We start from the raw sequence: 25,305 nt of genomic DNA, 5'->3' as shown, positions 1-25,305 counted from the left end.
TTAGCTGCCCATGTTTTAGTTGGTGGGTGTATGTGACTTTAAGATGAGCATCCACTTCTGCATGGCAGTGTTGGGTGGGGGGTACACTAATCTTTGTGCAAGGTGTAATCCCTCTGGAATGAGCTTTGTTTGCTCACCTTGTTTTCTTTGTTAAGATGGGAGAGGGGCGGGAGGAAACTGAAGTAGGGGGATATACAACTAGACCATTAGGCCTAAACCCTGTGTCACTATCCCACCCTCCCATTACTACTTCACATTGCTTTCCTGGGAATGCAGGGCTGAGGCGCTATATGCACTGACCCTTGAAGTGAAAGACCCAAATGACCTCATGTGCATTGTTGGTCTCTCACGGATTTAGACATGTTCATTCAGGTACAAAACCCAATTCACTGGGAAAGGATGCATTGTCCTGGACTCTTAATAAAGAGGCACAATAGTTACAGCTCAGTATAATCTCAATTACGGTGACTGCGGTTACTGACTGGCATACACTGGCCACTTTATTAGAGATGGAGGCTCTTTCACGAGTTGAGCTTTCCTGTAAAGAAATTAGACTTGTGATCCCTCCTGGAGCGCAGCATAAAATTTAGCAAACTTTTCAATAGATCAATTTCGGTGTGTATCCACACTAGAATGGGGGGAAAATCCCGCAATCTGGGTAACTTATGAGGCCTGGTCATCTGGACAAGACTAGCCAGGGCTAGGATATCAAACGGTCAACCTTGTGGGGTTTTCAGGTGCAACAGTGAAGAGTATACCAAGAATGGTGTGATAGGGGATCCTGTGGACCTAAACAACTCATGGACAGAAGGGGTCAAAGGAGGATGTGAAGAATTGTTCTGATGGAATGTTGGTGCTCTAACAAATATGTCTGAATGCACAACTTGTCATTCATGGCATGGATGGGCTATAAATGCAGACAACCAGTTCCAGTATCATAGCTGTCTAAGAGCACAAAGATGAGACTCAAGTGAGCAAAAGGGCGCAAATAATTAGATCCTTGAGAAGTGGAGACGTCTCCTGTCCAATGAATCCAGATTTATGTTGCACCATGCTGATGGGAGGTCAGCATTTGGCCCAAGCAACCTGAATCGATGAACCTCTCCTGTCAGCTATTCAGAACATGTCAGTGTATCCAACTAACTTGCGTCAACTGCTAGAAGCTTCTTGTCCACGTGGGTCGTTATTTCTGCAGAAGGATTTTAACCTCTAGCAGAATCTTTTCCATGCCAAATTGCTGATGTTCTGAAGGCCAAAGGAGGTCCAATTTTCTACTAGATCGGGATCTCTGATAAAGTGGCTACTAGGTGTATCAATGATGTGAGAGGTTGGCCGCTAGTCACACCAGATTGTAGATTCCAAAACTCTGGTCAGTCCTAAAAAAAACAAAAAACTTTTTGGTCCACATGAAGAAATGTTTTGTGGCTTAAAAGGTGCATGCAACCTAAATAATCCAAATAAGTGATATTGGCCAGTAATGTTTCTGGAGGATCTCGGAACATGAGCTGGATGAGGCAATGTAATCCTCATGGGTCTCTTCTAGAAGTCCTATTGAATAATTCTAAAGTCTTTCGATAGCCTGGCTGCTTAGACGGGGCAATAATTATATATATTTTTTTTTATTCTGCTGCATGATAAATGGAGTTAAGAGAAGAGAAACTTCCGTCTTTAGTCACCTCCTTAATCCACGCTGCAGTTTCTTGGTTTTTATAGCCGCGTGCAAACACCCTTCAGGTCCTGCTAGAGTGAGGGTTAACACTGCCCTTGTCTATTTGAGCTGTAAGGAGGGGTCTGGGGTTCCCTGTTTGTAATTTTGTCTCTTTGCCAGATTTGGGGACTCCCCCTCTCTACCCAGTTCTTTCATCCAGCGCTCTGTAAGCCGCATCAAAGGCTCTGCCGGAGGAAACATCACCATGAGTGGGGTCAGGGGAAGGCTGTCTGCAATCCCAAATACAGCCCCGCCACCTTTCACTTGGCTTGTACCAAGAGTACACTGCTTTTTATAGCTTGGGGAAAAATAGATGAGAACATTTCTAGAAGTTATTTCAGTGCCTGTATTACAGTTAGCCTGTGACCCCCACCCCCCACCCCCAGCTATTGATTTCGGACTCTTTACTTTGCGTTTCAGACTGAATCCTTACGACTGCTTGGAGCATTCCCAGGTCCCATATGTATGGAGCTGTGGTCAGATTAATGTGCATAAGGTTTTCACTTTCGGTCCTTCTGTCTCCGGGATATGAATGTGTTACTTTCTTCTATTGGAGAGCAATTGGTATGCTATACCACACATTACTTCCGTAGAGAACCGTATGAAGCCGAAAGCTGGTGGGCAATCGTTTGCCTTTTACAATTGAGCAAGGATTCCTTTCAATACTAAAACGGATGGTGCTTACCCCAAGAAAAATGGTGGGACTGGACAACCTGGGTGCTGTTCTATGTTGCCAAGGTCAGTTTGGCAGTTACGACAGTTGCGACATGACTCTATGGTTCCATCATCAGTTACTCGTACCAAACCTACTGTGTAATCTTGGCATTCAGGTGAAGGCATGGATTTGCAGAGCATTTGAGGGAAGTAAAATTGCCCAGTTGCTTGTTTGCATCCTTCGTTATGAATAGTAGGTGTAATCTCGTTGTTTCTGTAGCCAATCACATTCGAAAATATGAGGGGATGGGGGGGGGGCTGGCTCAATCGCAATCCTACTGCTAAAACTGGCCATGCACTAGAGATTATGAATGGCCAAAATGCTTTTTTTTCCTGAAGACTACTTAAGACTACTTCCACTTTTCATTCTTTTGGTGCCGTTTTGTAATGGTATGTAAGGCTAAAAAGACATATGTCCATCCTGTACGGCCTATTCCTCTCCCCCTCCATATTGATCCAGAGGAAGGCGAAAAAACCCAAAAGGTAGAAGCCAATTTTCACCATTTAAAGGAAAAAAAAAAATCCTTCCAGAATCCAATATGGCAATTGGAATAATCCCTGAATCCCGACCCTTCTGAAGTCGTTAATATTATTGTTGATGACCTATAATATTGTATCGCTCAAGAAAGGTATCCAGGCCCCTCTTGAACTCTTTTGTCGAATTTGCCATCACCACGTTGTCAGGCAGAGTTCCATAGTTTTACTGCTCTTACAGTAAAGAACCCCCTCTATATGTGTATGGAAACCTTCTTTCCTCTAGACGTAGATAGCGCCCCCTTGTTACTGTCATAGTCCTGGGTATGAATGGATGATGGAAGAGATCTCTGTATTGTCCCATCATATATATTTATAGTTATTGGGTCGCTCCTCAGCAGTCTTTTTTGTTTTCTATACTGAACCCCAATTGTAGTCCACCCATTCCATTTATTACTTAACTTGCCAGTCTTTGAACTCGTTCAAGCTCTGTTATGTCCTCCTTGAGTACCGGTGCCCAATTCCATGTGTGGTCTGACCAGTGACTTGTAAATAATGTTCTTGTCATGTGCCCCTAGACCTCTTTAGTGAGTGACAGGAAAGCTCATTATAGATGATTATCAATGGCAGATATCTGTTGAAAAGCTGATCCACCATATTGTATCTTTTTTTTTTTTCTCCCTTCGGTAGTCGTTAGGTGTTTTATAGTTGAAAAGTTGCTCATGTCTAAAAACAGATTGTATCCAATCAATGGAAGTCGAAACTAGGTCACAGATCATGGTCCTTTTTTTCTGAGCTGTCTTTTTTTAACTTATGGCATTGCCGTCATGGTCAACCTTCACAGAGCAACCATGAATAACAACAAGTAGTTCAGAAAACATCCATATGAAATAAAGTATGGCCAGCTTAAAGGGGTTGTCTGGGATTTTTACTATTGATGTCCTATTCTTAGAATAGGTAATCAATAGATGATTGGTGGGGATCCACTGCTCAGGACTTCCACCAATCAGCTGATTGCTAAGCCTGCTGTCTGTGTGGACAGCACTAAAAGCAGGTGGCACCATCAACAATGCTTGTTACTGCACCTGCGATACCAAACTGGGCTGCTGCAATATGGACAGCACTGACAGCTGGTTTGGCAATTGGCTGGTGGGAATCCCAAGTGGCGGACTCCCACCAATCAACAATGGATGACCTCTGCTGAGTATGGTCATCAATAGTAAAGATCCCGAACACCTTTTTAAGGTTCACCTTCTTAACATTTTCTGATAGGTCATAAGATGTATTAGTTGGGGTACAGTAAACGGAGACTGCCACAGATTATAGGCAGTAGGGTTAGAATTTCAGTAGGAGACCTGTCAAAACTGCTTAGAAATCCAAAGCTCTGAACCAAAAAAAGCCATGGCGCTAGGAAGGAGGCCACAGTTCAAAGAGACATCTTCTGAAGTGTCCCGATGAGGAGTCTAGAATCTAAAATCTAACCACAAACCTTCACTTTGAGACCTATCGCCATGTCTGGTCAATAAGGCCTCTCCAAAGAATCCACCAAATAGCCAACCCGTGGGCCTGAAATATAGCTCAACTATGAAAGCCAGAGTTCCTTCCCGGTGGTCTGTCCTCTGCGCAGAGTTGAGAAGTTTGCTGGTGAAGGTTACAACCTACGTTGTGGCTGGTGATGGCACTACTTTCCTTTCGCGGTCTGCCCTGGGATGGCCCTCTAGGGAGTACACACATTATAAGTTTTAGGAAGACTTAGCAGCATATAGCAGCTTTGTGTAACTGCATCTCCTCCCTGAGTCTCCCTCACTCTCCTTTTTCCACAGCTATAGGTCTAGGCCCAGCCAAAGTAAACATCCCCAGGGCAGCAGTGACTGGGAGACTGTGCCACTGATGGGGGGTGGGGGTGAGGAGGCGGGCAGAGAGCAGGGGATAGAGGGGGAGGGTGGGAGGGGAAGCATTCCTGCAGGCTATAGCAAAGAAAACAATTCGGCATTAAGAAATCTGTCTGCATGTTACTGTCTGTATAGCTGTGTCTGTTTACGCACCGAGCACTGCTGGTTCCTGTGTGCAAATATCCACCGGAGCACCAGGGAAAAACGTGCAGATGTATCGAGCTTTGTTTGCCGTTTCACTTAATATTTACATACTTTTTTTTTTTTTCTACTGGCGAGTTTGCACTGCTTGCATTTTTGGCACACCCTAGATGGATTCTTGTGTGCGCTCAATAAGTTCTATGCATTACTTTTGAGGTCAGTGCATACAGCAGAGTGGACCTGGTACATTGCAACAACTCGCCGTTAGTTGTGCCATATGACAATCTCGGCCCTGCTATACCTGTTCCAAGATCTAGGTTATAATTTGACAACGGGAAAGTATCCTTGAGTTGGCAACCTGTTGAATATTAATGCACTTGGCTTCAACTAGTAACGTTAATACACAAAGCAAATGGTAATTCTATGGAAAACGGATAACTCATCCTGGTAGCACGAGGAAGTGACAATTATCTATGCTACATCTATCAATGCCACACATGGGTTGGCTCCTCGGCCGCCGTAGGGTATTAAATAACTGGCCGTAGATGCAGCAATTATTTGGTATGACCGAGAATGAGTACAAGTATCGGGAGAGCAGGAGAGAAACGGTGGAGCGCCTTGTTTTCAAATGGCGTAGATGCCAGTGAGTAGTGATACCAGCTACGTGGCTGAAGTATTTCGTATTAGGTTTGTACATCGCACCATAAAAAGCCATCATTAACATGGAGTATACGCAGGTGGCTCGCGGGTGGAAGTAGGTGCACCATCTTGTGGTGCAGTCGTTGAGGCGCTAGCTGTTCAGGTGAGCAGACAGAGCCCCATGTGCGGCAGAGTGCTAAGGCAGCAGAAATGCGGCTCTCGCTCATGACCTGAAGGTTGCAAGTTCAAGCTCTACATGGTTTAGGTAGCCGGGTCAAGGTTGACTCAACCTTCCATCTTTCTGAGGATTGTAAAATTAGTACCCAGCTTGGTGGGTGTATAAACAAATTAAAAGCGCTGTGGAATAGGTTGGCGCTATACAAATAACAAGATTTTATTTTTTTTTATTTATGGAGTGGGTACAAGAAAGTTGCAAATGAAAAGTAGTCTTCGTAGGCTACTGTATTGGATTGATTACAATTCCAGTGGAGATTGTGAGTGCCGGAAAGGAGCAGAAAGTTACCACTGGAGCTCCACTTCCGAGCCACTTGCTTACTCCAACTCCAGTTCCAGTGCCTGTTGCTCTACCGGTTGGAATAAGTTACTGTTCCGCATGTAAAGAGCGGGTGCGGCCACTTCTTTGAACCGGACTGCTTGTTATCGGCTTTATGGGCGGGCTCCGTTCCAGGGAAGGAGCTTCTAGGCCAAAGTCTGGACCCGTTCAAGGTCCCAGGCCTGCTAAGTTGCCATCAGCAGGTACCTGTGAGGAGCCAGCACCACCTGCAGATACGTGGAGCCGCACCAACATAACCCCCAGGCCGATACCATATGCAAGTCCTGGGCCCCACAGCTACAAGGTCGCGTCTAGCCCTAGTTCTTGGTATCCATAATCTGGAAAATGTACATTCGCACAAAGCGGAAATGGGTCCTATTTTCCACAATGGGAAAAGCTGCATCAAAATTGCTGCGGAATCTGATGTGGTTTGTGATGCGGCTGTGCAGCAGACATCACCCCTTCAATTAAAAAGTGAAATCTGGTTTGATGCGGATTTTGGTGCAGGTTTTTTCCATTGTGGAAAATCTGCATCATTTCTGCTACGTACGAACGTACCCTCCCAGTATCTGCGGCGCCAAATCTGTTGCGTACAAACAGCTGGCATCTCGAAACAAAACCTCTACAGCAAATTTGCTCAGCTGTACTCATTTGTAGACACGGCCGTTGTGTTGCGAGAGGACAAGAACAACTATTCCTTTATCACAGGAACTATTCCATGAAGCATTTTTTTGCCCCTTCCGTTTCTTGAGATACGGGCTTATCTGTCTGTATGGAAGAGGGTTTAAAAATAGGAAAGCTGCTGTGAGTCGGAGGGGGTGTATGTCGGAGGGGGTCTGATGGGGGGCCGCGACAATGCCATTTGTCTGCTTGAGTTCTGGAAATTGTCATCGGGAACAATAAGGACATTTCCTGCTGGATTCCAGGCACTCTGCAGACTTGCAGAACCCATTACCCTCCCCCAAAACACCCACACAGCAGTGGTTGGGGTGGGGACAGGCCTGGCACTGTGTGCCTCGTCTTCGCTGGGCATGGGCCCTTCTTTGCGAAGTATTTTTCTTCCAGTCCTCGCAAGCATGGAAAGGTTAATAAACGTTAGCAGTTTGTGCTGGAAGGAGGCTGTTATGTGGTGGCTGCTGAGAGGAGAACAAGGTCTCCAGTCACTTAGTATGAAGTGGAATCTCACAGCTGGACCTTGTCTTGCTCTCTGTTGGTTTTACTGCCCCAGTTTTCGTTCTCCCATGTAAACATTCCCGGGATCCTCCAGGATTTATATCTGCCCATGCAGGCAGTTTCCTGCTTACCCCCCTGCCCAACACCAAATCCCTAAATCCTCCCCAGCACTGGCGCATCTGTGGGAGGAGGACGGCTCAGATTTCCTCCATAGACTGTGAGCTGAGTGCTTTACAGGCAGCTAATTTGACAAATGGACTCTATCATTACCTCATTTTTTTTCTTTTGACAATATTTAATTTTTTTTTTTTCTCCCTCTGTGAAAACTTTTTTCCAAAAGTTCTGTGTGCGAAAGGGGGCACTCACTCGGTGTTATCGGCTCGTAGTAAAATATTGCTAAAAAGTTAAGGGAACAGGGCACGGAAAATGTGGAAAGTGTCCGTATAATACATTTATGATCACTTACCCCCCACAAACATCATAATCTTCTAAGAAGTACCTGGTTACATGATTCTACTTCTAAATCGTGCTTTAAAAAGACATGCGTGCTTGTAACTTGTATGACCTATGGCACACGTAGAAGTTTTCAGGCCCGTACTGTACTCTGACTTCATACAGTAGGGTGCGTACAGCTTCCTATCCCTTTGGCGTGTGCAAAACTCCTTAGGAGTGTCTTTAATGTACGTATATGTATTCTTGCATGCGAGGGTGTCTGCATGTACCGCTGCCGTCATGCACTCTTAGTATTTTTAGCAACTTTTTCTTTTATAGCCAGCTAAAACGGCGCCATCTAGATGGTCTTGAATACAACTACACCAATTATTTACAGGAACGTTGAGTTGCACATGGAGTACCCTTTGGGTGTATCTGTACATTATTGTGTAATTTTTTTTTTCTTTTTATTGCTCACGTTTTTAAAATGACCCAAACTTTTTTTCCTCTTTACAGTATTTGCAAATGAAATGGCCGCTCCTAGATGCCCCCAGTACAGCTGGCTTGAAGGATGCCAGGTCGCCATCACCCGCACACTTGGTGAGTATTGCCTTAGTATGGAGTATACCAGGAGTGTCAACTGCTTTTCACCGAGGGCCATATCGGCGTTATACTTGTCTTCAAAGGTCCGTCTGTTATTGTAAGACTGTATAAATATAACTGCTCCTTTAGGCCGAATGCAAATGGCTGGGATGGATTCCACATGCGGAATCCCGCTGCAGAATCCGACCCGTTCAGAGCCCCTTGCTTACTTGTCTGGATCTGTGCTGCGGATGTGCTGGTTCGGCACATGCGCAGTACCGATTTGTGCTGTCGCTAGGTAATGACGCAGATTCCACGGCCCGTCCACAGTGTCAGCTGCGGACGGGCCGTGGATCGGATGGCTTCCATTTTATTCTTTTGCATGCTATGGGCAGTATTTGCTGTGGAATCCGGAGGCGGACGCCTGCTCCGTATTCCCAATACGCCTGTGTGCATTAGGCCTAAAAGACTTGCCTACTTTTTAGCTCTATGGGCTGAAACTAGGTGACCCACTGAGTCTGGGGATGTAAGTGTTATGCTTACCTTCCCCGTCACTTCCCCAGTGTCGCTGCTGAATGCATTGAGCGGTGCTGCTAAGTAGTCCGGCCATTATAAAACTAGAACACGCACTCGTTATCACGCCACTCAATGTATTTGGTGGCGGCTTTCATTGCTAACAGTGCCCTGCATAGTAAGAGACACTTGGGGGGGGGGGGGGGGGTAGAGGTAGGTAGCACCCCCATTAGGTAGATAATATGGGGGGGTTAAGTAGGTGCAGCTAGTAGGTAGGTAATTCTCCCCCCCCCCCCCCCCCCCCCCCCCCCCATTTAAGTAGGAGCCCCCTGAACCAGGGAAGACAACAGCGACAGCTGTGCACTGCGGTTCCACCTCCACTCTGTTATGGGGATGCTGCGTCAGAGGATGAGTGGATGGGAAGAAGGCTCCATCGTGGTTTGCAGGGACTCCTCTCAGACTTACAAGACCGGCTGCTGCGGCGCTGCATGGGAAATGTGCTTCAGGTTTTACACGCAGTGTACCTCGTGGGCCGCGTAAAATGAGGTGGCGGGCTGGATTTGTGCGATATGGACACTGAGATTTTCCCCTTCTGTGAACCTATTGACTCTTGCTCACGTTAGGTGGACAGTGCGGCCCGTCTATGTAATGGCTCATCAAGGACGAGCGCGCCGCTTTCTGTGGTGCTCGTATAGTGTGTACACACGTGAAGCACATCCGTAGGGGCCATTACCAGGCCAAGTGTCCTCTTGTCTCTGTCACGCTGGTAAACATTGGGGTACAAAAAAGACTCTGGTATTCCATAAAATGGTATCCAGTGTGTATAATATATGCAGGGCGCCCATGGAAAAGTAGGCCGGCACCACACAGATGAAAACTGTCTGAGAGAAGATCTGTCTCTGTTGCCCATATCAACCAATCACAGCGCAGCTTTCACTTCTTATACTGCTGAGGTAAAATGAAAGCTGCGCTGTGATTGGTTGCTATGGGCAACAGATTTTCTTTTAGACAGCTTTCATAAGAGTTGGTCCCGGCCTACATTTCCGTGACCACTGTATGTAATATAAATTATAACTACTTTTCCTCAATGGCCGTAGGAGGTCTCCATTAAAGGCGCACATCTGCTATGTGTACTGCCACTAACTAAATACTGAAGAAGTATGGGTTTTTGTGATGTGTTATTTTTTTTCTTTGGTCCGTCTTTTGACCTACGGCTTGCTGTGGTATTGAATAAACGCCATGGACCTAAAAACACACCTAATGAAAAAGCCACAATAACAGTTGGGGCTCACTCATACAAGCATATCGCATTTCAGTCGTGTAATACACCGCGTCTTTACGTAAACCAAAATATGCGTATTCCCTGCAGACTTCAGCTTCTTTTTTGTACGCATAAATACACAGTAATCACGCAGGTGCGCAAAAAGACGTGAAACACAGAATGTGTGGGAGATTTCTCCTTCCTTCCTTCCCGTGTGAATACGCATGTATTTTGCGTAGTCATTGCATAGTTTTACCGCTCTCACAGATTTGCATGAGCTATTTAAGCCTGTAATACGGATCAAAATGGGACGTGCTGCGGTGCGAAAAATGCCCATTTAAATACCCCAATGCATGTCTGTGGGGGTTCAAATAAGGGAGATGGAATAAATCCTCCACAGTGCCACCTATTGAAAGGCAGCATTCCTTCGAGTCAAAGTGGGACTTTTTATACAAGTCTTGTTACAATGACTGGGAATCAAAAGCAAAGCCAGACTAGTATATAGTTGCTCTCCCTAAAGAGAAAAGAGCGTTTCTGACCCCTGTGGGGGTTCAGTACTGCGTATTATGCTCGTAGAAAATATTTGCGTAATACGCAGCCATAATACACTGGGGCGAGCCCTCAGCGCATTTGATAACGTGCAGCTGGCATTTGTTCATGACATTTTTCTTTTACCACGAAATCGCTTTGCGGCAAAAGCATGGAATTAAGTTTTTTAATACAAAAAAGATGACCGTATTAGATTTTTTGGACTTGTATGTGAAGCGCCGCAAGTAGTGATGCGAATCAAGCTTAAAGGGCTTTTTACACGGACCAATGATCAGCTTTACCATTTTCGTACCGATCATTGGTGTTTGCTTTGATTTCAGCTGATCAGATGCTTTATACAAGGATACAAATCCCCGTTTGTCAGCGGCACATGTTCTCTCTCTATTCCCCCCCCCCATTTAAATAGGATGCGCAGCCAATGTTTCTGGCGATTCTCGTCCAGTATAAAGTTTGTGTTGCGTAAGCGCCGATCAACTTGTTATATTGTAGATGAAAGCACTTACAGGTGATTACTCTGTCTGATTAACGATGTAGTTACTCTTTAGAGGATATTCTATGTATGGGATCTTCTGATAATGGAAAATGCATGTATAAAGTCTGGACTATGGGACACCACTGCGTTTTGTTTTTTTGTTTTTTTTAACTGGGCTAAAGGCCCGTTGACACGCAAAAATCTTTCAAACGGCAAGAGTTTGCGATCTATTTGCATAAAGTGTTAATGGCCATTAACACTTTATCATTTTTATTTGCATGTAAAAGTGCCTCCAGGAGCTGTTTGCAGAGCCAGCATTTCATTAATCACACCCCCAGTTGCATTATTCTTTTCATGGCTGCTGGCAGATTACAATGTTATCTGCAGATTCCCGTGGAGATAACAGCATGACCTCCGATACAGATACTTTTATCTCTCATTAGCTGAAGGATGAATTTTAAAATCCACCTTAAAATCATCGTCCACACAAAAAGCGCACAATGCCCACGTTTACATGTGACTTGTAAACTCATTTTCTGTTGTCTGAACGAATTTTGAGCAATATTCGTTGCATGTAAATGGGTCTTAAGGCCTCCTTTACAGAGTGAACTATGCTTTTTTGCACGCACATTGACGTAATTTACTGTACTCTTTGCACCCACAAGGCATGTTTATTTGCTTGCGGCAAACAGACGTACTGATTTAGAATGGCTAATTAGTCCAATGAGTTCCAGATGTACTTTTTCTCCAGCAGAATTACATAGCATATCGCACATCTCCTTGCGTATTATGTGTGCATTTGCCCCCCCCCTCCCATTGACTTCTATGGGGACCAGGAAAATAGAGCTTGCTGTATTTATTTTTATTCTGCACAAGCGAAACGCGCAGGTAAAATCCGCACAGGTGAACAAACCCACTGAAATCAATAGGTTTTTTTGGGGTTTTTTTGCGTACCGTGTGCCCAAAATTTTAAAGTGAAAATACATTTGTGAGACTTGTTAATTGTATGTCACGTCCTATAGTCGCTGACCGAAGCAGTTTGAGCCTTTCGGTTGTGGTAATGCGTTGCGTGCAAGAAGACAGATTTAAGTGAATTTCCACTCTAAGGATCAAATTAAACGGGCTTTATGTGATCGAATTACAGAATGTTAATGAAGGCTCACAATGGGAAATGTTTTTCCTAACGTCCCGATCAGCGGCCCCATTCATAATAACTGCGGCCGCTTTCAGCCATGTTTGTGTAGACAGTTCATTATTTAGATGATGAGGAAAGTATTTTTTAATTATAGCCAGCGAAACGACAATGCTGGATATAAATCAGTTGTCAGAAAATGATGGATGCTTGTGAAGCGAGCGGCAGAATGATGTATAGCTGAGGCTGAGCATGTACGCTAATGTAGTGACAGGACTGACATGTATGCATGCTTGGTCTTGCTGCACGTCATGCACACACACACACGCATGCTTGCATAACTTTACACGCTCCCTCATGCTGGCATCTGTGCGTGTAAATTGTGTTTCTCGTCACACAGCAGGCCTCTTTTGTTCCTCCTTTGTATACCTGTATTAGCACCTGGATTCCTGGCTATTCTTTATGCATTAAGTCTTTCAGCAAAGAGCTGAGCTGCTACTTAATGTATGAGAGGGGGTAGAAGAATGGTTTAAGGGTGAGGCCCGATCTGCTCCGTGTCTGCCTCCTAAATACTAATTGAACCTTAATGGGGCTCCAGTAAGGGAGGAAAAAGTCCTGCAGATGGACTAGATTACGTTTGTTTGTCATAGACTTGTTTTATTCCTTCCTTTTACTAACTTCTGCCTGTAAAGATCGCTGTTAAAACGCACTATATGGGCATTTGCCGTATTGGTTGTCAGTTTTCTCAGACTCCATAAAAGTAAATCTGTCTTGGAGATTTATATCTTTGCACGGTTTTGACAGTCGGGGCAGGATAGTCTGGATCGTACATCCCAGTAATGCTAGGGAAATCTTCGAACGTATAGAACAGCATTGCATGCATTTAGTTTTCCGAGCCGACCATGCAGAATTATATATGGGTATACAAAATGTAGATGGTGACTACAGTTACGTGGAAACTTGCCATTTTAAACCTTTTTTTTTCTCCTTCTCCATTTTAGTCCAACAAGGTGCCAGTTGTCCAGCACCCTCATCACATGCACCCTCTAACTCCCCTCATCACCTACAGCAACGACCGCTTCTCACCGGTGACCCCTCCTGGACATTTGTCACCTGAAATAGATCCAAAGACCGGTAAGTGCCCTCTTATTTTTACATTAATGCAGTCATTCATTGCTGAGTTCACACGTAGCGGAATTGCCGCAGAGTTTCGGCGCGGCCCCTCCACACGGAAATTCTGCTGCATTTATAGTAGCAGCAACGTGGACAAGATTTTAAAAATCTTGGCCACATGCTGCGGAAATAACCCACACAACAAGTCTACAATATGTCAATTGTAGCGCCGTTTGCCCTGTGGAACTCGCCCCTCTCAATGAGTTCTGTACAGAAATTTGCGAAGAAACGCCCTACAAAACCTGCAAAAAAACTGTGTTTGGAGGCAGGCATTCCATGGCTGAACTGCAGCAGGATGTCCGCTACGGACATTCTGTTGGCAATTCCGCCCCCAGCCATACAGTTCTATCGTTGGCAGTACACAGTTTACACAGTGATGTGCTGCCTTTGACATTTGTTGGGTAACTAGCAGCACCTTTACATGGGCAGATAATCAAATTTTCCCAACATTCGGATACTAAAATCTGGCCATGTAAAAGACCCTTAAAGGGACCCTCTGGTTTCAGGACAAAATTTTGCAGTAGTTGTACCTGCTGTTGGTCTTCTGCACTGATGCCTCTCATCCACCGGTTCCTGGACTTGTTTTCAGTTGTGCAAAATGGCTGATGCAGTCTTCAGACTACCTAATCCCTTAAAACTACCAATGCATTATAACTGCCCTCTGATTGGGCAGCACTGCTCACGTGATTAGTGCTGGCCAATCAGAACAGCACAAAGTACACACTAGGTAGCTGGAAGATTGCAGTGGCCATCTTGGAATATTCTTTCCCCCCTTTGGTCTTGGGACAGAATTTATTTTTGTCCTGAAACCGAAGAGTCGGTTGAAGACTTTGCTACATTATTGCCAATTGAAATGTGTTTTTTGTTTGCTTAGTATAATCTACTAGGCTGTCTTGTTTACAGGAATCCCACGCCCGCCTCATCCGTCGGAGCTTTCTCCATACTACCCGCTGTCCCCTGGAGCTGTAGGCCAGATCCCTCATCCCTTGGGCTGGCTAGTTCCACAGTAAGTGTCTTCTCTGTATTGGGTATGTTTTTGTACTGTTCTTACAGGACAGTTTGTTTTATAGTAGCCATTTGTCTCAGACAGGGCCAACCCATGTATTCCATCCCACCTGGCGGATTCCGGCACCCATATCCAGCACTGGCAATGAATGCCTCAATGTCCAGGTATTGCACTTCCCTGTTTCGTATCCCTCATTTATCATCTTTGTTCTTTTACTTGCTCACTTTTCTGTTCTTTACATAAATAATAAAATGCCTTTTTATTCTCCAGTTTGGTGTCCAGCCGTTTCTCTCCACACATGGTGCCCCCTCACCACGGCTTGCATACCTCAGGGATCCCTCACCCTGCCATTGTCTCACCAGTTGTAAAGCAGGAGCCGTCCTCTGGAAACCTCAGTCCAAATCTCAACTCGTAAGTCCATTTTTAAAGGGCTTGTCTGATATCCTCAACATTGGTGGGATGGAATGATGTAAACACTCACCTCACACTACACGCTGGTCCCCTGCTGCCGCTCCCATCCTCCTGGCCAGTGTTTACTTTGGCTACAGTAGTCTGGTTCCTGTTTACCCACGCGACCGCTGCAGCCAATGACCTGCCCTCAAATTGTATGTAATCGGTCCTGTCCTGTATACAGGACTGGGCTGACTAACTAGTATGGGATGTTGCAATAAGACTCAATGTCATGGGTCACATAACGAGCTGAAATGGAGCAAAAGTGAATAATAAATATAATGTTTGGGTGCGTTTTTTTTTTTGTTTTTTTTTTTCATAAGTCTCCTCACTAGTCTCAGATGACGACCCGTGTGCTCATCTGTACAGAAACCTGTCAGCAAGTGTTAAAAGGATTGTCCAGGGATAGAAACTTTCCTGAACTATGGGTTGGGTTCAGTGGTGGTGCAGGCACCTCCCATTCTGGCCTAGTTTTGACACCAAATTGTGGTATAGAGCTTTATTCCCCAGCCTATTGTCGGTGACATGATTGTGTTGTGCTGTTATTAAAATGAGCCTTTGTCTCTGCATCAGCCAGGGCTTGGGAGAAGGCGAATCTGTGCCCTGGGCAAATTAGGAAAATTGTGCTTTCCCCTCCCTCCCAACCCTAAAGTCAATTTAAAAAGAAGAAAACCCCCTTCTTCTCTCATTAGAGAGATTTAAACACCTCTTAAAAGAAGCAGATACAGGCAGCAGAAATATTTAATCAGGGGATTCACTTTACTTTTCTTCTCCTTTTGGCTCAGACCATCCTGGCGATTTCCCCCGGAAAACTCCAGTTTGCTGCTGAAACCTCTTTGGGCAGGGGTGTAGCTATAGTGAGTGCATAAATAGTAGTCTTACCAGGCCATGAAGCCTGGTGGTGCCCAAAAGCCCCTCTGCCACAAGAGAAGTATTATAAATGACACATGGTAGCTGGGGAACCCTGTTGCAGATTTTGCACTGGCCCACTGAACAGCCTCCATAACAGACCTCCAGATCAGCCCCCATAATTAAAACAATGTGGACGGCATCTGAATTTAGTGCCCAGAGTAGAGGATTGTCAACCAGGAACGAGGGGTGTGGAGCAATACAAAAGATGGAACTCATAGAATCGCTCATTGTATTGGAACTTGGGTGTTGGGTGTGACCCTCTGATGGCAAGGTGGTGCCCTAGACTAACACCTACACCCTCGTCAAAATCTTGGTTTGGTTACTGAAGTGTCAGTCAGCCAACTGCAGACATGTCACCGGCAAAAGGGGAGAGGGATGTTGGACTCTATACCACATGAGTTTGTGTCACAACCAGGGTGGAAGAGAAGGTGCAGCAGTGGATCAGGAAAAGGCCCTTTTACACGGGACTATTATCACTCCCGTGGGAGTTTGAGCAATGGTCTTCCCATGTAAATGCATGCAGAAACTGAATGACTACCGTTCAGTTCAGAATGACTGCTGCTTATCGTGAATTGAGGCGGGCAGGAGGAGCGCGCTCCCAGGCTGCCTCCCCTCCATGCCGGCAGCACTCTAAAATATGCAGGCGATACTCGCTCCTGTGTAACAGCACAGGAGCAAGCTTCACTGGGGCATTCTGTAAAAGGACTTTAAGTGTCTTTCACCCTTTTTAAATGTCCTTGCAGTGCCCTCTACTGAAGGATATGAAGCATTGCACAATACTAAATGAAATCAAAGGGTTGTCTGTGTAATGTAAGGATATGCCAGGTCCTCCAGAGCAAGAGTCACTCTTGCAGACACTTTTCACTGTGGTTAATAAGTCTTGCATATTTAATGGTTGCACCAAGATTTCTGGTTATCCCCTATTTACAGTGGGGGATTTCCATCAGTCCATTTGATACTAATGGAGCGCTGACCGTACGTGCTCATCTAGTGCTCCATTCAATTTTGACGTCCCTATGCGGGTTAAAGCAACCCCTGTAATAGCATGTAGAGGGGGCATGGCACCCCCGATCTCAAAAACTCACTGATAAGCACGATATCTCCTAGCCTGGGGATAACTGGAAGTCTGGTACAAACTTTTTTTAAAGTGAATATTGGTGTAGAATTTTGTGCCTTTGCTAAACATATGTCCATGAGTGAGCTGCTATGAGAAATAAGTTACTCTGCAGTGATGCATCATTTTGGGTTTTCTTTTACGTTCCCGTCCTTCAGGAAATCCAGCATGTCCGTTAAGAAAGAGGAAGAGAAGAAGCCGCATATTAAAAAGCCGTTGAATGCCTTTATGCTGTACATGAAAGAGATGAGAGCCAAGGTTGTAGCAGAGTGCACACTAAAGGAGAGCGCAGCCATCAATCAGATCCTCGGTCGTCGGGTAGGTGCTTGATCCTTGCAGTCGGTTAAATATATGAATATCTATATTGTAGTTATTAAGCCATCGTCTGTATGTCCTTTCTCCACAGTGGCACTCGTTATCCCGGGAAGAACAGGCAAAGTACTATGAGCTAGCCAGGAAAGAAAGGCAGCTGCACTCCCAGCTCTACCCAACGTGGTCTGCAAGAGACAACTATGTAAGTACGCCCTCATATCTGAATGCTGCTGTCACTGATCTAGAATCTGATGGCTGCTCATCCCCAATGTAGGCATCCATTCATCTGGGTCCAAATTCAGTGCAGTAAAAGACAAATTCCTTAGTTGTGTTATACTTTTGACATGATTTTCAGGTGAACTTACGTCCCTGAAAGTGTAACTGCCACCAAAGCAAGACTGAGTGATTGATATGTTAGTTAGTTTCTTTGTAACCAGGTTGTAGACTTGCGGGAGTTTTCTGGGATTACAGAATTTTTTTTGGGGGGGGGGAGGGGGTTGGTGTATAATAAAAAAAATACACACACACCCCCAGTCCAGTGCAGGAGCCTTGGTCCTTGCCCCTTCGATCCCAGAAGAAGCTGTGACTGTCATGTGCAATTCATTGTGCATGTGACTGCTCAGCCTGTCGCAGGCTTCAGCGCTCATGTACCATTCATGTCAGAATCACTGAAGCCTGTGATCCGATAAGTGGTTACGTGCACAGTAAACAGCAGGTGACCGCTGCATCTTCTTCCAGGACCGGAGTGGCAGAAACAAGGGCTCCTGCACTGGACAGAAGGATCACGTAAAGTGGTGAGTATCCTATTTTTTTTTATTCTGCACCATTCTCTGCCCCTATTTAAAAAAAAAAAAAGTCCAAGATGCTTATAGACAGACTAAATCTGACATTAGCAGATTTTCAACTAATATGATTGTACATAAAGTGAAATCATAACACTTTCCAATCCACTGTCTGAAGTCTTTAGACATTATGATTTAAGGCTGTACAGCTCCGATGTTGGAAGACGTCCGTCGGGGTTCTCTTACTGTATATTGCCAGCCTCTCTGCTGTCAGAGCCTATCCAATGTGTCACCTCATGCAGTACTGGCTTTAGCCAGCAGATAGGCCGTTGTATAATGGCAGAAAAGAGTAAGCCCCCTAGGAAAACCAGGATACAAATTGGATTGGAAAGGGTTAATGATTGTTTAGCCATCAACTAGTTTTAGATGTATTGCCACTCATTTTTAGTGACATTATGCTGAAGCAGTTGTATATAGTAGTGTGCATTGTATTCCTATAACTGAATAATGGATGTACTTGATATAATTGTTTTAGGGCAAGAGAAAGAAGCGGAAGAGAGAAAAGCAGTCCCAGGAAATAGAAGGTATGGTGTGCATTTAAAGCTCTACTTTCTGCAACTCTACATCCAAAAAGGGTATATCCCACTAGTCTAGCTGTACATATAGTTTGTCGGATTGGTGCCCTATGAAGCAGTGGCTGACAAGTGGAGGGTGGGTGAGAGTGGCTCCTAGCTCCATTACCTTTAAAGGGGTTGTCCCGAGGCAAAAGTGACTTTTTTTTCTGCCCAGTCCCCCTTCTAAATCAAACATTACAATGTACACGTGTAAAGAAGGTTTCTACTCACCATTCTAGCGTTTCATCAACTTATAAAACTTCTTCCAAAGATGGCCGCCGGTCCTTTCCCAGGGATGCACCACGGTTTTCTCCCATGGTGCACCGCGGGTCTTCTCCCATGGTGCACCGTGGGCTCTGTGCAGTCCATTGCCGATTCCAGCCTCCTGATTGGCTGGAATCGGCACGCGTGATGGGGCGGAGCTACGCGATGACGTGTAGAAGGGGGCAGAGCCAGAACACCGTTCGTGCCCGGACCGACCAGAAGGGAGAAGACCCTTCTGCGCAAGCGCGTCTAATCGGGCGATTAGACGCTGAAATTAGACGGAGCCATGGAGACGGGGACGCCAGCACCGGAGGGGGTAAGTGAATAACTTCTGTATGGCTCATATTTAATGCACGATGTACATTACAAAGTGCATTAATATGGCCATACAGAAGTGTATAACCCCACTTGCTTTCGCGAGACAACCCCTTTAAGTCTCTCTCTCTAAATTCTGTGTGGATTAACGCCTTAATATATTAATTTATAGCAGTTACACGGTCTTTCTGTTACACGGTTATAACTCTTTGGAACATTGATTGGGAATTAAAGCCACAATCATTGTTCTAAAGACCTGTATAAAGGGTCAGACATTGATTTGCAGGAATTCTGCCATCCAATAGGTGGAGCTGTAGAGGTATTGTTCCAGCTTCCTTATTTGCATACAGTAATGATATACAGAATATAGTTGAGTATGTTTTCCGTTGGCTATATGTATCACTTTCTTGCTAGTCCTCAATACGCTTCCAAATTTCTAAACAGTCTCCTTTCTCAATTGTAGTCTCTAAACCCAAGAAGATGTGTATCCAGCATCTTCCTTCAGAGAAGACCTGTGACAGCCCAGCCTCATCACATGGCAGCATGTTGGACTCGCCAGCGACACCCTCAGCCGCTCTGGCATCTCCTGCGGCCCCTGCTGCTACCCACTCCGAACAAGCTCAACCGCTGTCCCTCACCACCAAACCAGAAGCAAGAGCACAGTTATCTCTCAGCCACTCTGCAGCCTTTCTGGCCTCCAAGTCTCCTCCGTCCTCCAGTCTGTCCGGGCACCTGTCCTCCCCTCTTGGGTCGCCGTTGCTGTCTCGCCCCATCCCACTCACATCCTCTGTATTGTCTCCACCCGGTGTCTTCCCATTACCCCTATTGCAGGCACAGCCCCTCTCATTGGTGACCAAATCCAGTGACTGACATAAAAAGAAATCCTATGCTTGGGATCCGTTCACATAAAAGGAGTTGTACTCTGCAGATCTGCACATACTCTGCTCTGCACTAGTATATGTATACTGCTTTGCAGATATGGACTTTGCTCTGCACTGATTGGTATGTGTACATATCTATAACGCTCTGCCAGTGGGGACCACTCTTATCCTGCTCTGCGACCCTACTCTTTAGGCATGGACAACTGCAGATATGGACACCGCCATGGCGCCGATATTACGAGACGTGGGCCATAGAGGGCGTGCATCATTTTTGACTTATTCGACGTGGTGAGCAGGAGTACCGTGGTCTATTAAAGGAACATTTCATCAGTATGGTGGTGATGCCTGAGGATTGAACCTCCCTTCCAACGCACAGCCACTTAACGCATTGGGCCACAAGTACATGAACCGCATGCATTATTGGTCAATATTTGACCTTGCGGTTTTATGCTCAACTGTGCGGAACTTATGATTTTTGGTTTCTTTTTTTTTTTTTTTTTTTTCTTTAATGAAGTAAAAAATGGAAATAATAGGAAATAAATCCATGTATATTGTACATACAAATGTGCCCGATTAGGGAAAATGGGGGTGTGCATGTTTCCTTTTGTGGGAGGGTTTCCATTTTGAGTGTCCTAAGGGAAAGTTAGGAGGAACAAAAATTCTTGGTCCCTTTTTTTAAGTGCTGGTCTGGGGGCAGCAAGCTTATATTCTTTATTTTTTACCTATCTGGCATTCCCTGGGTTACTATCACCTATATATGTATTTTCTCTCCCACTTACTCTGAGAATTTTGTGTGCTTTTTTTTAAAATTTTTATTTTATTTTTTTTTTCTTCTCTCCATCTTTTCTATTCTCCATTCCAGTCTTCTATACAGTTTTATGTATTTTTTGTTTTTCTTTTTTTTTTGTTTTAATGGAAAAGAAAATTCTTGAAAAATGTGACTTTTTGTAACAAAATAGAAAATATATTGTGTTTTAAAATATATGGGTTTGTTCTTGTGTTTTTGGTACGGTGTGCAGGGAAAGCTGTCAGCAGGTAAAGAAATGCAGGGTTGGGCCCCAGTACAGCTACAGTACAAAGACCTGTGTTGAATGCAGACAATTGATACCAAATAAAGCACATGACTCCTGAATGAATCCTTAGTATTTGCGCCATTGTGTGTATGATGAAAGCATACTTGCTGTTGCTGTAGTGCGTACATGAGGAATAACACTATATCTGACCATTATGAGGGCTCGGTCAAACCTACATTTGAATTTAGTTTTTCGGCTCCAAAAACTAAACAGCCAGATGGAATTCAAGTGGAAATGGCAAATGAAAAACATTTGTTTTAGTTTTTTTCCCCCATTGATTTCAGTGGGCTTTAAAAAAAAAAAAAGGGTCCTAAAAAGGGGGAAAAAACATAATGAACTCAAATGAATAGGGGAGGGGGAATGGAAACGCAGATATGAACAAGCCGTTGCATGCTGCATTTGCCAGTTTTCCCCTCTGCAGGTTTTATCTCTAAAGCCCCATTCACATGCAAAGATAATCGCTCAAAATTTGTTCAAAAGATAGCTTATATGACAGTTTGAGTGTTCATTTTGCATGAACTGCTAATGGGCACTGATGCCCATTAGTAGCTTATTAACTTTATTTGTGTGCAAATGAGCTTCCCTTTGCTGTATGCAGATAACAGCAGGTGGTCTGTTATCTGCACACAGCTCCATTGTTCTCACAAGGGTGAGTAGCTAAAAACAATGTTATCAGCGCTCCCATGGAGAATCAGTGTGCAGTCCCAGCTATCAGCTGACTGAACGAACGATGGTTTTTCAGCTGAACTAAAGGCCCATTTACACAGAGCGATGGTCGCTCAAAAATTGCTAAAAAGCGATCATTTGGGCGATCATTGTTGCATCTAAACAAGCGCCCATCGTGCACTGCTAGCTGATCGTTAAATTCGGGCCAAACTAAAAATCGGCCTTCAGCCTTATCAGCAGTTCTCCACGGGTAGTGCTGCTAGCATTGTTTCCTGTGGGAGAACAAAGGAACTGAAAGCAGATAAGAGCCCTCGGGCTATTAACTGCGTTTACCTAAGGCTTCATTTGCACACTAAATTGCTATTAAGTAGCTGAGTAGATACTTATTAGTTTATGCAAAATAATCGCTCAAAGCTGTCACTCAAACTGTCGTTTGAGCGATCATCGCTCCGTGAAAATGGGCGTTAAGTCATTGGGAGAAGAGCAAACGATGGTAGCATTTAGACGCAACAATTATCACTCAAAAGACATCATCTGGACGAATTTTGAGCGATAATCGTTGTATGTAAATGGGGCTTTACTCTCAGTTGTCCTTGAGCTGGTGGGTGTAGACTAGCTGTTATGATGGCTCCCAATGCGGCACATAGAAAAGAGATTATGCTGTTTTAGGGCTCACACCCACTTGCGTTTTTTTAACGCTGCAATATTACTGTGTTTTTTTGTTAATACGATTTTGTCAGTGGGACTTTCTAATGTTAAAAACGCATTGCAAGTTGGTGCTTTGATTTTTGTGCGATGTGTTTTAACATGAGAAAGTCCCATTGAGAATTGCATTAAAAAAATGCAGCGATATCGCAGTGTTAAAAAAAACGCAAGTGGGTGTAAGCCCTTATGTGTTTCATATACAAAGAAGTGGCGGCATGGATGACATTATAGGGAAGTACTGAGCAGCGTAGATGTGATTTAAGTAGTGCTGAGATGGTAAAACACTTAGGCCTCATGTCCATGGAGAAAATCGGGCCCGCCGCAGATTCTTCATGTAGAATCTGTAGTGGGTCCCTCCTGCCCCGCGGACATGAGGCTAAAAAATAAGAATAAACTCACCTCTCCGGAGGCTGCGGATCTTCTTTCTTCGGCCTGGCGGATGTGCTCAGCACGCCAGCAGCGCGCATGCACCGGGCGGAAGAAAGAAGATCCGGCCGCGAAGGAAGGAGAACCGCAGCATCCGGAGAGGTAAGTTTTAATTCTGGTACGGGTGTTCCGCGGATCTGGACGGCTTCCATAGGCTCCAATAGAAGCCTGCGGGAGACCCGCACTAAAATGGAGCATGTTGCGGGTTTTTTCCTGCACGCGGATCTGCGCTTGAAGGGAAAAATGACATCCGCAGGTATTTAACTACCTGCGGGTGTCCAATGCATCCCTATGGGGCGCGGATCCGCGTGCGGGAAAAACGCTGCGGATTTTAAATTCGAATTATGTTGTGGACATGAGGCCTTACAAATGTGTTGCTGCTGTAGCTAAATGGTATCTCTCCCTCTATAGCCAGCAGGTATTCTGATTTTGTCAATGAACGGTTAGTCTAACTTGTCCATCAAGACAAGTGGTTTGATTTTCAGCAGTTTTTCAGAGTAAATAGTTTAGGGGGAAGGGGGGGAAAAGGAGAGCGACTCACTTTTATACCAGCCTGAAAGCAGCTGATCTGCTTGTTTGAATGAGCAGTGATCGAGTAACCACGCTGCTGCTTTAATCAAAATATGGGACTGACAAACTATTCCTTGCCACAGTTTTAGCAATCAGTTCTCCCTCAACTTTAACACCGCCTATATCCAGTGGCTAGGTGATAAAGGGGTTAAGTTCAGGCATGTTAAGATATACCATAACTTGCAGATCAATTGGGGGCTGACTACTATGACCTTGACAGATGCCCAAAAAACAGGAACAGCAGCCCTTTCTGCATTCTCCGCACCGAGCTCCACGGGACTGCAAAACTCCTCCATTAAAATGTCAGGACTGATGCTGTGCAGGTAGGAAAGGAAATCCACAAAGTAAGCCATGGCCCCCCTTCATTCTAGTTATCTGTAGAGGTTCCAAAGGTCGGGCCCTATCAGTCAAGTAATTTTACTAGCGTATGCCTTAGTTTATTAAATTGCCCCCACCCCCTCCCCCAAGGGTTCGTTTAGATGTCAGATTGAAACTGGTTTGGGCACTGATTCTACCCTGAGATCCACATCCAATCTGATGCCAGTCGGCTTTCCATACATGTAAATGGGCGTTCCTCAACTCTTCGCATGCTAGAGAATTTTTTACGTATACTTTTTAAGCCACAGAAAGGCCATCAGAGATAAGCGGCATCCTATTTTACTTGGATTTGGAGTAGATCCACATAAGGATTAGCCACTAGTGGGACTAATCCAAGTGCCAGTCGTTGAGGCTCTGCCTGCTGATAGCCTAGTACAGTTTTTCCCAGTAACAGTCCTTAAGACTCCCCAACAGGTCATTGTGTGAGGCTCTGATTAGAGATGAGCGAGCAAGCAGTGCCTTAGCCGAGTATCTCCCCGCTCGTCTCTAAAGATTTGGTGGCTGGGTGGGGAGGAACGGAGGGGAGATCTCTCTCTCTCTCTCCCTCCCTCCCCCTGCTCCCCGCCGCAACTCCCCTGCTGCTCCCCGCCGGCCCCCGAATCTTTAGAGACGAGCGGGGAGATACTCGGCTAAGGCACTACTCGCTCGAGTAATGTGCCTTAGTGAGTATACTCGCTCATCTCTAGCTCTGATCAAAAAACAAAATCTGTATCCCCCATTGACTGAGTCCATGTGCCGTCCGTTGCGAATACAGATAGCCCACTGATGTGAAAAGCACTCTTGTGAATATGCCCTCGATCCAACACATGTCGGCATGCCTTAGGCTGGCTTCACACGGGTATATTTGCACATGCAGAGAATAGTACGCATTGATTTCAATGGGTTCATCACATTGCCATATTTCACACGCATTTTGGTCGCACAAGAAAAATAGAGCATGCTCTTTGCTGCGTAGAAGTCAACAGGGCTGCGCAAATGTGTGTACAATATGCAAGGAAATGCGTGAAACACCGCGTAATTCCACAGGAAAAAGAGCACATTTGGAACTCATTAAAACGAGCCATTTCAATTGGTACATCTGTTTACTGCGTGCAAATGAACATGTCTTACGGGCGCAAAAAGTACAGTAAAATCCGCCGATGCGCACACAAAGCTTTGCGCACTCTGTAAAAACAGTGCTCAGGCATGTCTATATGGGCTGTATTTACATGGCAGTTTCATGCACTAGTTACATCCCATAGCGTATGGATGGAACACGCTCGTAAAAATGCATTTAATTTCAATGTGTTTATTTACGTGTCCAGTTTTTTCCTTCGCTTGGACTGATGGTCTGTGACCGGAAAATCATAGCATGTCCTATATGTAGGCGATTCGGTTCGGGAATGTCTCATTAATTCCTAATGGAAGGGGAAATAAAATCAGATTGCAC

The 25,305-nt window shown here is 45.0% G+C and overlaps 1 protein-coding gene across 2 annotated transcripts in view; it reads left to right on the top strand.

The window, feature by feature from the left end:
• The window catches only part of TCF7L1 (transcription factor 7 like 1), a 52,427-nt gene extending 31,237 nt beyond the window's left edge, over positions 1 to 21,190 (top strand). Inside the window, exons 4-13 of one of the 2 annotated variants that reach the window (XM_066593169.1) lie at positions 8,243 to 8,326; positions 13,237 to 13,369; positions 14,312 to 14,414; positions 14,495 to 14,578; positions 14,685 to 14,825; positions 17,049 to 17,208; positions 17,297 to 17,404; positions 17,941 to 17,996; positions 18,520 to 18,568; positions 19,641 to 19,777. In XM_066593169.1, the coding sequence (XP_066449266.1) occupies positions 8,243 to 8,326; positions 13,237 to 13,369; positions 14,312 to 14,414; positions 14,495 to 14,578; positions 14,685 to 14,825; positions 17,049 to 17,208; positions 17,297 to 17,404; positions 17,941 to 17,996; positions 18,520 to 18,565 (915 nt within the window). In that variant the 3' untranslated portion in view covers positions 18,566 to 18,568; positions 19,641 to 19,777. Of the gene's footprint in view, positions 1 to 8,242; positions 8,327 to 13,236; positions 13,370 to 14,311; positions 14,415 to 14,494; positions 14,579 to 14,684; positions 14,826 to 17,048; positions 17,209 to 17,296; positions 17,405 to 17,940; positions 17,997 to 18,519; positions 18,569 to 19,640 lie in introns of both variants that reach the window. The other variant, XM_066593168.1, reaches the window with a different exon arrangement.
• Positions 21,191 to 25,305: the final 4,115 nt, after the last annotated feature.

Source organism: Eleutherodactylus coqui, chromosome 2, assembly GCF_035609145.1.
Source record: "Eleutherodactylus coqui strain aEleCoq1 chromosome 2, aEleCoq1.hap1, whole genome shotgun sequence".
In the NCBI taxonomy this organism is placed as follows: Eukaryota; Metazoa; Chordata; class Amphibia; order Anura; family Eleutherodactylidae; genus Eleutherodactylus; species Eleutherodactylus coqui.
Note: the sequence above shows the minus strand (reverse complement) of the source record. Positions and strands in the feature narration are given on the sequence as shown.